Source organism: Carlito syrichta, unplaced genomic scaffold (assembly GCF_000164805.1).
Source record: "Carlito syrichta isolate Samal-C Ts95f unplaced genomic scaffold, Tarsius_syrichta-2.0.1 Scaffold39610, whole genome shotgun sequence".
Taxonomy (NCBI): Eukaryota; Metazoa; Chordata; class Mammalia; order Primates; family Tarsiidae; genus Carlito; species Carlito syrichta.
Window position 1 is genome coordinate 38,531 of NW_006983706.1, and position 12,599 is coordinate 51,129.

At 41.0% G+C, this 12,599-nt stretch overlaps 1 protein-coding gene across 1 annotated transcript in view; it reads left to right on the forward strand.

Moving 5' to 3' along the window:
* The window catches only part of DNAH11 (dynein axonemal heavy chain 11), a 194,522-nt gene that overhangs the window by 33,159 nt on the left and 148,764 nt on the right, over positions 1–12,599 (forward strand). The window contains exons 10-11 of the mRNA XM_008047908.2: positions 1,448–1,609; positions 9,449–9,682. Of these exons, the coding sequence (XP_008046099.2) occupies positions 1,448–1,609; positions 9,449–9,682 (396 nt within the window). The remainder of the gene's footprint in view (positions 1–1,447; positions 1,610–9,448; positions 9,683–12,599) is intronic.

Consider the following 12,599-nt stretch of genomic DNA (forward strand, 5'->3'; position numbering starts at 1 on the left):
AGCTCCCTCTAGAGCTTGGTTTTATACCAAGTCAGAGCCATTTCTAGAGAAGAAACCAAGACTCTCCCTCCCAGACCTTGCTCCAGCTGACATTTCTCCCCATGGTGTTTTGAAGTCCACGGGTACCTGGGAAAGAATGCAGGGGAAGAAAGGAGGCTCCAGGACACCTCGTTTGTTTTACACAGGGAATAACCCTTCAAAGCTCACTGAAATTCAGAAAGGACCCTAAGGAAGGGATAGTGACCTCATGGACACTCTGCCTGACTTGGTGCTTCCCTCATGGACACTCTCTCACAGCCAAACTCTGGCACTCCTAGAAGAATCTCCTGTGTCCCTTTAGAAGATGTGGATGCAGGCCATTGCTTTGTTAAACTCTGGTGTGTCCACATGGGTCTGTGAGCTATGGTCACCATTTTTTCTTAGCTTTGGTCCCCTCCCCTACCTCAAGGAGGTAAATCCCACCCCCCCCCAATTTACTTTCTAAATAAACTTTGTTTGAAAACTTAAAAAAAAAAGAATTAAAAAAAAATGTAGATGCATATTCAGGTTTGAATTAGCTTTTAAGTCATTAAATAGCTTTTTCAAAAGATCTTTAGATTTACAGCAGAAACTTAAGCATTTCTCAGCAGGAGAATTGAATTTTTTTATTCCTTTAAAAATCTGAAGTGAAAACTGAAGTGGCATATTTTGATTTATTATTTTTTATCTTTTTGAGTTGGGGTCTCACTTTGTCACCCAGGCCGGTGTGTTCAGTGTTGTGTTCACAGCTTACCACCTCAGCCTCCTGAATAGCTGGGACTACAGGTGCATGGCACCACGCCTGGCTAATTTTTTTTTTTTTTGTAAAGACAAGGTCTCACTGTGTTGCCTAGGCCAGTCTCAAACTCCTGGACTCAAGCAATCCTCTCGCCTCAGACTCCCAAAGTGCTGGGATTACAGGCGTGAACCATCAAGCCATTGTGTCTGACCTTGTATTTTATTTTAAATGGAAACATTCAATATAATGAAACATTGCTTTTTAAAAGCATGTTATCACACAGCTTCATGGGGCCTGAAGAATTACACAATGGAGGGAAGCAGAAGTAAAAGTATTGGGATTACTGTACCATGGTGATTTCTTTTTAATTTTTATTTTTTGTTACTTGTGCAATGGACATGAGTAAAATTTCTCACCATTCAGGATAATCATCAACAGTGTTTAAGAGAAGAGGGGCCAATTTTAAGCACAGCACACGGTCATGTTTCCGTGTCCAGTGGAGCAGCCGCTTTGGACAGGTTTTGCCTTTGATTAGCAAGGAGGTTAATGTTGCTGTCCACTCTGGAGTGCTGGAGGGGAGTTTAATGTCACGCTTGGTTGCGCTCCTTTCTTTCATTGTCCAGGACTGCTGCGTAATTCTCTGCTCACTCATCACCCTCCTGTTTCTGCCCTGCCCCCATGTCTCCACAGATCATTTTGTGTTTCTCTCCGGTGGGTCACACGCTGAGAGTCAGAGCTCGGAAGTTCCCAGCCATAGTTAACTGCACGACTATTGACTGGTTCCATGCGTGGCCGCAGGAGGCTCTGGTCTCAGTCAGCAGGAGGTTCATTGAGGAAACCAAGGGAATTGAGGTAGGCTGTGTCAGCCTGAGTCTCTCTCACACACACACATGCACACACACGCACACACACACAAAATAACTTCCCCAAATCCTGAGTAGATAAGTACTTTCCAAAATAAACCTATCAGGTAGTTGTCCCTAATTGTTGAAGATGATAAAATCATCTATGAGTTTACAATCTAAGGAATAGAATGGTTGAACTTTCTTCTACCAGGCCAAGATGGGTGTGCACACACACGTGCGCACAGACATGCACACAGTACTAGAGCATGTTCTCATGCGTGCACGGACTCACCAGAAGGCCAGGATGATTACTTCCTGGATTATAGTGGTGCTTCCTGAATATACATTCTTTTAAGTCTGCAACAAAATCCGAAGCAAAAATATAGACACTTAGAGCCCTGAAATGCTTACTAAAATAAGTAAATAAAGTAAGCCAATTAATTGTGATTATTCTCATTATAGTTTTGACAGGTAAAATGTCAGCCCCCACAAATTCCAAAACCACTAGGTCAAATAATGTATCTGCTTATTTGTGTTATGGGTTTATGTTTTATGGGTTATGTTTGTCATTTCTTCATGATGAAATTGGTACCTCCTGTTACATTTTTAAATAGTTGTATGAAACAAACCACAAAAAACTGTATGCTTTTAGATTCGAAGGGGAAAAGAATGTAAATATGAGGTTATTATTTACATTTCCGAGATACAAAGTTTTATTTGTATCTAGTACCTTTCTGATGAGATAGTTTGCATAGGTAGTGATTGTGAACATTTCCCAGGGAACCTCATCTTCTCATTCCACTGAGTGATAAGGCAAAAGGTGCTCAGAATAGATCAGACATTGAAAGTGATTCCCAGAGCCAAAAACAGAATTGGGGATACATAAGGAATGATGTCTGTTCCCACTTAGAAGTTTATTATGAACAAGTACTACACTCTGTAGCCTCCTTTATGCAAAAGTCATCATTGCTGCTTTCCAAAGCAGTCCTTTTCCATTCTGTTTTATCTTTTGATGGTCAGGTCATTTGAAATCCACATGTATTTAATTTTTGTATGCAGCTAGCTTTATTGTTCATTTTACCATTTTTTTCTTTGCTTCTACTTTAAAAAAAGAAACATAGTGGTAAGCACACAAGCAAGCATTCACATATATATACAGAATTTTATAGGGGGAAACTTCTCCTTTTCTTAAAATGTTTGTTAATCTAATTATGAGTGCTAGACTGCTAGGAAAGACTGTCAGGCAACATCTAACTTGGAAGATATGTATAGAGCAGAGCCTTTAGGATATTTAACTACCTCTTCTCTTCTCTACACCCACACTTAAAACACTTCCACAAATAAATGAAAACAAGAAACAATCCCATCTAAAGTTCATAAGAAATATTTTATACTTTAAAATCTGGAAAATCATTAAATATGACAAATCATGGTCATCAATAGTAACACAGATTGTTAAAGCAATTGCCAAGTTCATTGCATTGCTGGAATTCGGTAGGGCATGATTTTGTCTTCTAACAGTCACAAGGAGGTTTCAAAATACTGCTGATTAGAGAGTCAGTATGTACCTTTTGATAGCAAATTCTGTTTTATATGGTTCATTTTACAGGCTAACTTGGTCAGGAAGAGAAGGGACCCATGTATTTTGTTTCTGAATGTTACTTTCTCAGATGGTAGGAATTAAGAGCCCAAAACGTGGTGTAAGTTGGTATAGTACTTTTTAAAGTTCCTTCCCATTGCTGCTCTGTGCAGACTTTCTTCTGTTCAGGTATGTGCCACTTTGAAAACAGTTACAGCGGAAGGAGTTTTGATCTGCAGTGACCATTGACATCTGCTGGATGAGGCGGGACTTGCAGCCTTCTGAGTCCAGAGGGCTCCTGGCAGGTGCTGAGCTCTGTCTCATGGTATCATGACGCCTCCTGTAGGACGCTGAGCGCCAAATGGGAATTTTAAAAGCTCTTTACCTTTTCTACTGATCTGAATGATGCCTAGAAACAAATTAGCCAGATGATTTCATTTCAGGGCAAGGTGCTTATTTCACTTTCCCACCTTCCTAATTTGTACCCAGGAGCCATAATTATAATTCAGAGTGCAGTGTGGCCACGTTCTTCTGAAAAATGGGTGGTGTTTTTTTTCCTGTTGAGGTCAAAAACAGCTTTAAAATTTTTTGAATGAGCACTAATTTGATCACTGTCTTGGTTTTAATTTCCACGATTAAGACTGAAAGTTATCCACGTAATTTAGGCACTTCTTAATTACTGACCTCATTTGCTGAGTGTAAGGTGCTTATACAAGGTGACCCCCTTTGGCCATAGAGAAAGAATTCATTAAAGGCAAGCAGTTTGGCACATGTTGACATATAATTTTCCACCAGTACACACTCAGCACCCATGGGTATGGGTTGCCTGCATCTAAATCGATGCTTGTAACATTTTTCTGTTACCTGATATTGAACAAAATGACAGCTGACCAAAACAGTTTGACTCTTAAGTATCACTTGGTATTTATGTGAAGACCTTGTGTCAACATACATGACTTCTCCTAGGAGATGTGGAACTAGAGAAAGAGGGAGGCACATAAAGAAAGAGAGAAGGAAAACTCCCCTGGATATCCCTGGGAATGGGGTTGAAATGCTGTGAGAAGTACATTGGAGAGAGAGTTGGGTAAAGACCTTCCTGATTAATGCATGAATTCTAGTTGGGAACCTTCAAGGAAAAAAGCAAGAGAAATTGGAGCATTAAAGGATAAGTGATGTGTTTACTTTTCAAGACAAAATAAATTATTGTTGCATCTGAAAACAGGACCAGATGGAAGGATAAATTATTGAATGAGAATGAAGTCTTGAGCTGTCTGATGAAGGGGTGAGATGTGTGTTGGATGTGTGCAGAATAAAACTCTGAGCAAGAGGCTGGGTGTGGTGGCTCACGCCTGTAATCCTAGTGCTTTGCAAGTGCGGCGGGAGGATCATTTGAGCTCAGCCTGGGCAACATAATGAGACCTTGTCTCTACAAAAAAATTAGCCAGGTTTGGTGGTGTGCACCTGTAATTCCAGCTATTCAGGAGGCTGAGGCAGAAGGATCACCTGAGCCCAGGAGGTCAAGGCTGTTGTGAGCCGTGATCATGCCACTGCACTCCAGCCTGGGCAACAGAGTGAAACCCTGACTAAAAAACAAATAACAACAAAATCTCTGAGCAAGGTGAAAGAGGCCATCTTTTTCAGGCATGTTGGCCAACTGGCAAGTCAAAATCCCCTGTGTTTCTGATGTGATGCCACCTAAAATTAATGACACAAGTTCAATGTCACCAGCTTTTTCCGTGAAATGCATTTATTCCCCCACACTCCCACCTCTTCAATCCAGAACCTGATGTAGAGCTTGGTAGCCTGTGAATAACATAATTTACCGACATTTTCCAAATTACTTTAAATTACTGCTGTATTTAAAGACTTGCTTCTGCAGTAAGAGATCTGTAAGTTCTTTTTGTTTGTTTGTTTGTTTGTTTTAGAAAGCAGGATTTATTGAGAGGCCTGAAAAGTTCCCAAAGCAGGAGGGGACCCAAGGGACCCATTTTTTAAATGGTGTGCCAAACATGAAGAATAAAAAACAGTATTTTGTCAGTGATAGCTCCATTAGCAGAGTTTCTACTATATTAATGATTTTAAGCACAGTTCTTTCTGTGAAATATGCATTAAGATTATTCAATAGGAAGAAAAAGTAGAAAAATAACCTGGTGCAATAGAAATTCTATGAATTTGGGAAAGCTGTCCTCTTTCTAAGGAATACTGAAGCCATTTTAAAATGTCAAGACAAAAGCAAATATGACCAAATTTATCTTGAATTGGCCCAAATCTCATCTTGGCTTAAGCGTAGCTTCAAATGGCTGAGGAAAGACCCAAGGAGTTGTTAACATCCTTCCCCTTCAATTTTCAAAGAAGGGTCAGTTTTTATAGCTGCCCAGGAATCAGGAAATACTATTAAGCCAAAAGTTTAACTGACCCCAAAGGACCCATCACTACTCTGGCGTTTGTAGTTTGGTGTCTTTTCTCTAGGTTCTGGCCTCACCAGAAGAGCATGATTACCCGTTTTGTCCTCTTGCCATAAAAGGGGTAGTTGAGCTTCATTTTGCCTCCTCTCTTCCCCAGTCCTCCATTGCTGCTTGGTTTTAACATTCTGTCAGAGAACCATTGACACTACCTCTTTCAATTACTGCAAACTCATCTGGGAGATTGCTGGCTTATGCTGGACTTGGCCTTGTCTGTGTGGCAAGTACTAAAGCTCCTGAACTCAAGACAAAAAAAAAAAGAAGAAGCATGAGTAAACTAACAACAAAATGCATTCACCAAATTTCCTTTGCCCTTCCTTCTTCCCTCCCTTAAGTATGGTACTTTTGAAAGTCTAAATTTGATATTACAAATCAGTATAGCCTTCTTTTGCTGGTCTTGGAAAGGTAATAAAATCTTAAATAACGAGGTATGTTGCCTGGTGGGTCACAGTGACTCACACCTGTAGTCTCACCACTTTGGGAAGCCAAGGCAGGAAGGTTGCTTAAGTCTAGGAGTTTGAGAGAAAACAACATAGCAAAGCCACCCCCCTACAAAAACAAAATGTTAAAGTAGCCAGCCGTGATGGCTCATACCTATAATCCCAGCACTTTAGGAGGCAGAGGTGAGAGGATTGCCTGAGCCCAGGGGTTTGAGACCAGCCTGGGCAACTTTGCAAAACCTCATCTCTACAATAAATAAATAAAAAATAAAATAAAAAAAAAATTTAGCTGGGCATGGTGGCACATGCCTGTAGTTCTAGCTGAAAGGCTTAGGTGGAAGGATCTCCTGAGCTCCGCAGTTCAAGGCTGTGGTGGCTGTGAGTGTGCTACTGCACTCCAGCCTGGGCAACAGAGTGAAACTCCAACTCAAAAAAAAAAAAAAAAAAAAGTAGCCAGGCATGGTGGTGCACACTTGCAGTCCCAGCTACTTGGGAGGATAAAGCAGAAGGATCACCTGAGCCCAGGAGGTAGAGACTGTGGTGAGCCATAATCATTGTGATCATACCATTGCACTCCAGCCTGGGCGACAGAGTGAGAACTCACCTCATAAAACAAAAAAAGATATTTTGGTGTAGTGCTGGTCTCTGGGTATTGGTTTACATCCATCTCTGCTGTCTGGCATTTTCAACAAGGCGGACATACTGGGCGCTTGCTTGAAGCGCCAGGTGGCTGGAGTCCTTGGCGTGGCGGAGACTGCTACTGCCTGAGAACTGTCACAGTGAACAGTAGCGATTTGTTTATGTTTGTGTGTGTGTGTGTGTGTGTGTGTGTGTTAACAGTAAGCCAGCTGAGAGAGCAGAAATTAAACATGTTTTCTTAATGTAAGGAAAAGCAGTTTCTGTTTGATCACATGTTGGAGATAGATAACGTCCTTCTTCCCAAGCATCTTAGGGGAACACCTTGGGTATGTCACCATTTGATACTTACTGGCACTCCGCTTATTTTTATTTTTGCCTCCACCAGGATTGGCTGCTAAATAACTACACATGGTCATAAACTGGTTTTCATTAAGGGACCAAATCTCAAAGTGAAAAACACAGCATTGCGTTCCCTCACTGTGGCAGCAACAGCAGTGTCTCCTCCCATTCTCCCCCCACCCCAAAAGAACTGGAGATAAATGAATGGCAGAATAAATAATTTATGCTAATGAAATTACTGCAATTAGTAGTTCTACAATGACCCTTTTAAAAGCCACAGCTGTTAATGTCAGGAAGTGCTGTCACTACTGACCTTATCATAAGAGAAAGTGACAAATTGAGAATGCAGGGAAGACCAGTCATCAAAGAGGTCTGTTCTGGAACGATTAGAGTTTTCTGAAAAACAGTGTGAATTACAACCAGCTGCTCCCTGGCTCCCGAGTCTCCCATGCTGTGCCATTTTGTTAAGCCCCATAACAATAGTTATTTTGCCCCATTGAGACAAGTTGTCTCGGGCCACTTCCAGCTCTACCGGAAACCACTTCTTCCATCACTGATTTACAAATGAAATTGTCGTTAAAGAGAGCTTGCAGTGCCTCCAAGGAGCCTCCTCATAGGATCATGATTGGGCCAAGGCCAGGGTGTTGGTTTGTTTTTTTGTTTTTGTTTTTTTCCTGTGAGGAGATTGCTCTTTGCTGGGAAGTATTTATCTAGATTGTAGAAAGGTATGTGTGCACTTTTAGTTCCCATTACAACAAGAAGGACAGGAGTGAATTTCTGTTCATGTTTGTACTGAAGTCAGATTCTTTAAAAAATAAAGTCCCCAAGAGACTATGATTTATATGAAATTTACATAAACTTCCTTATAAATTTTTTCTTTTTCTTTTTTTTTTTTTGAGCCTTACTCTATTGCCTAGGCTGAAGTACAGAGGCACAATCACGGCTCACCACAGCCTTCACCTCCAGGGCTCAGGAGATTCTTCCTCCTCAGCCTCCCGAGTAGTTGGGACTACAGGCGTACACCACTATACCCAGTTAATTTATTAAATTTTTTTTGTAGAGATGAGGTCCTGCTGTGTTGCCCAGGCTGGTCTTGAACTTCTGGACTCAAGAAATCCTCTTATACTGACTTCCCTCAGTGCTGGGATTACAGGTGTGAGTCACTGCACCCAGCACAAATTTTTTGTTTCTGAGTCCACTATTTGGTAACATATATGTGTCTGGGGTGCACAAAGAACCAAGAATATTCAGGCTTTATATCACTTTTGCTTTAAAAAACACATTATTTTTTGGTTACCAGTGAGTGGATTTTTAATATGCAGTACAATTCAATACATACATATTTTAAAACCACTCAGGAATGTGCCATGCCGTTGGAAAGCTAGGTGCTTCAAGACACTGTTCAGGAGCAGTTGTTTTTCACCAGCAAGAACTGGCCTGTCTCTCCTCGCACCTCTGGTTGTAATATTAATGTTGCAGGTTTGAAACGTTTAACTGCATCACCAGTCACTTGTGCACAATTTTCCCAAAGATGTCTGAGCATTATTGACAACACTTTGGTAAATTATGTGTGACTTTCCTAAGAGTTGGTGTAGCTCATTTAATTCATATTAATTGATTTTTAGGCTTCCCTTGATTAATTGAACCTGGTTCATCTTGTACAGAATGCAATAAATAATCATTAAAATGAGGGAGATGTGACTCCACAAATTAAAAAGTTAACTACTTCAGAAGTCATAGAGGACAAGTGGAAAGAATGTGTAGTGGGGGGAGGGGGGTTCTCCAGTCAATCTGTGAAGGAGACTTGTTTGTTTTTGTGGGTTTTTTTTTTCCAAATGAGAATAGAAATTATCATGATATTTTTCCTCCCAGATGCAGTGATATTTATACCCTACCTGTCCAGTTTGTTCGTACATAGGTTCCAAAAATTGTAAGTTTCTAAGTTTCAGCTTTTTTTCCCAATGACTTTACAAGGTCACTGCTTCTTTTTGTCTAAAGTTTAGTTTGAAAGCAACAGCCAAAAAAATTTCTCAGCATAGTATGTCTCAATGTCTTCTCTTTTTCTTTCGTACTTGTAGATGAAAACCAAGTTGTGAAGAGCCATGCTAGTATTCTGTGTTGGCCATTAGGTTTGGTGTGTGGAACACAGAAAAATCCTTTGTTCTTCTCAGCAAGATGAGGGTTAGAAAAGCTGAGTGCTTTTTTGTAATCTCTCTAATCCTGTGGGAGATCTCTTAAAGATGAAGTAAATTTTTCTAAATTCTACTATAAACTGTACTGGCTTTTAGGGGGAAAATTATATAATTTTGTTGGGTTTTTTTTATTTTTTGAAATAGTATTTTTAACTTGAGAGGATTTCATATGAATAGCAATGTTTATGTTTTCAGCCGCTGTACAAAGATTCCATTAGCCTTTTCATGGCCCATGTTCACACCACTGTAAATGAAATGAGCACCAGGTATTACCAGAATGAGAGAAGACACAACTATACCACCCCAAAGAGTTTTCTAGAACAAATATCACTGTTCAAGAACCTGTTGAAGAAGAAGCAAAATGATGTATCTCAGAAGAAAGAGCACTTGATGAATGGCATCCAGAAGCTAAAAACCACTGCCTCTCAGGTATGACTAGAATGTGCTATTACTGAGTGAAATTTCTGCTCTTTAATAGAAAAATATATTTCCTTTTGATGCACTACTTAACCCATTTGTATAAAATGCTGACTGATAAAATGTACAGTTTGATGACACAGAGAGCACACTGTTACTGCTTTCCTAAGCCTAGGAAGGGATTGGTCAGTTATTCTGTAACAGCTGGTATGGGGAGGTACCGCTTCTTCCTGGCCTGACTCCATGCAGGGCAGTGTGGGGTGTTGGAGGGAGCAGACAGCAGATTATTCCCCTCTCTTATCTCTGTCTTCTTTTGTGTAGGGGGCCCATCATCATGAATTTTATCATCTAAGAATTGAACCAATATCCCTTTTGGTCTCAGATTCTCACCCTCCAATGAAGGCATCATTCCCTGCCTGAAGGCTGTAGCAAGGCCCCAAAGTAGAGTAGTTTTCTCCCACCTTGGTGACTGGTCTGCCCCTTTTATCCACCAGACAGAAGTGCCCAGTATTGCCTTTGTCCTGTCATAAGACCTCAGAGGACTGTGTCTCTAACTTGCAGGATTATATCAGGAGAAAATTTGCACAGGATGTTAATCATGTGTGAGTCTATACACATTCAACTCATTTCATTGTGTAAAAATAATAATAATAAGGGTGAGGTATGGTGACTCATGCCTTTAATCTCAGCACTTTGGGAGGCTGAGGTGGGAGGATCACTTGAGCCCTGGAGTTTAAGCATTTAAGACTAGCCTGGGCAACATAGCAAGGACCCATCTCTACAAATTTTTTTTTTAAATTAGCAGGGCATGGTGGTATGTGCCTGTCATCCCAGCTACTCAGAAGACTGAGACTAGAAGACCACTTGAGCCCAAAAGTGTATGGCCAGCAAGCCAGTGAGGTTGGGGTGTGAACCCAGATCTGTATTGCTCTAATGCTCAGGTGTCATCCATGGTACCATGCTGCCTCTCTATGACTGGTAATAAGAGATTAGAATGAGAGACTGGAGACTTTGGAGGGTAACCCAGTCTTTCTGTGAGCCAGCCAGGTCCTAGAGTTGTAAAAAAAATTCTCACTGGTGATCATCTCAAGACCAGACATAAGGCAGTCTTCTCAGAATATTGTCATCAGGTCAAACTCTCAGGTACTTTTCAAGGGTTTGGGCCAGTGTTTTCCCCAAGCACACTGGGTGGTCCATCTCTAGCTAGGCTATAAATAAGTCAAGGCCTCATGGGTGGGACATTCATTGGTACCTTTTCCCTCTGAAGGGCTCTCTGGCCTTCAATCATTCTGTTGGCAAAAACACCAGTTGCCTCTTTCCCACCAAGACTGGCCATTTGGTGAAACATTGTGATCTGTACTGAGCAGTGAGAAGACAGACTGAGGAGGTTTCCAGGATAGTTGGGATCAAGCGATGTGAAGAGTGGTTTCTGGGAAGACTTCAAAGAGCATAGCCATATTTGTGCCTCTTTTCCTTCCCTCTCAAAGAATGACTTTCTTAAATCTTCCTTTTTATATTACACCTTATCTTATTTTCTTCTCTTTGCCCCAATCCCTTCTCCCCTCACCTGTGTGTCCTCTTCCTTCTCACTTAAACGAAGACCCCTTTTTCAAGTAAAGATTTTCCTAGGGGTCCTGCAGAACTAAAAGAATATACAAGGAAGAAACTCTGTCTCAGAGCATTTATATCCCTCTGAATGATGTCCCTAAGTGAACCTATTGACTTTGCCCACAATCAGGACATGACAGTGTTGTCACCCAAACTGAGCTTTCAGTACTGGTAGGACAGCACTTGGCAAAGGAAAAAAAAAATGTCTCTGCCATGCTTCAAGAGTTATCTTCCCAAGTGACAGAGTTAAAGGCAAGTGGAGTGGAATCCTGAACCATTCCGGTGGTGTCAGCATCTCAGCCCTGGGGAAAAAGAGAGGGAGAGAGTCTGTGGTTTCTTAATCATTATCACAGATATGTACTGATGAACCAGGAGGATGTGGGAGAGGAAAAAGAAGGGAAAGCCAATGTACTGTGTCCACCAAGTCCCGAGCTGGGGAGGAGGAGGGGAGCACTCTCTATTCGCCCTCAGCTAAAAACAATAGGCAGAATTTCTGTGATGAAACAGGAAGTCTTGATTGAAAGACTGTAAGGGATTTTTTTCATTAGGTATTTGTGCATGGGATGCTCTTAATGTCCAAAGAGGTTGGAATATTTACTAGCTCCTTGATAATTTTAGAAATAAATGTATTATGAAATGGAAGTGTGGTCTCCTATGTGGAGAACTGGAGAGGTTTACAAGTGTAAGATCAGGTGTGGGGGAGGCATAATACCTCCGTATTGGAGCATGTGTTCCCTACAGGTCTATCTTAAGCAATTCCACAAGCAGAGTGTCCATTTGAAAACCTTAGCAGTGGTCCTGCTTTACAACAAAGCTGGAAACTCCCTGAATAGCCAAATAATCCCCTCTCTCTCTAGATGTCAGCTTAGGACATCACAGGTAGCTGCGGTGACCTTTCTTCATAGATAAAGCTTCACTTTCAAGACTTGAGTCACTTTGACTGTTTCAGAGCTAACAGCTTTCTTAGAAACTGAAATTAGGACTTGAAACAACAGTTTCCTCCTAGTCTCTTGGATGATACTCTTTAGTCTTTTGCTTTATTTTTATTTTGAAATAACTATAGATTCAAAGGACATTGCAAAACATAGTACAGCGAGGTCCAGGTCGCATCTTATAGCTCCAGTGGTAGTAGCATCATGCATAACTGTGGTACAATGTCACAGCCGGGAAAGTGGCATTGGTACAATCCACAGACCTTATGCACATTTCCAGTTTTACTTGTACTCATGTGTGTGTGTGTGTGTTAGGTTTCATGCAGTTAAAGCTGCATACTTATAGGAGTAGGTACTCACCACCACAATCAAGTCACATAACAGTTCCA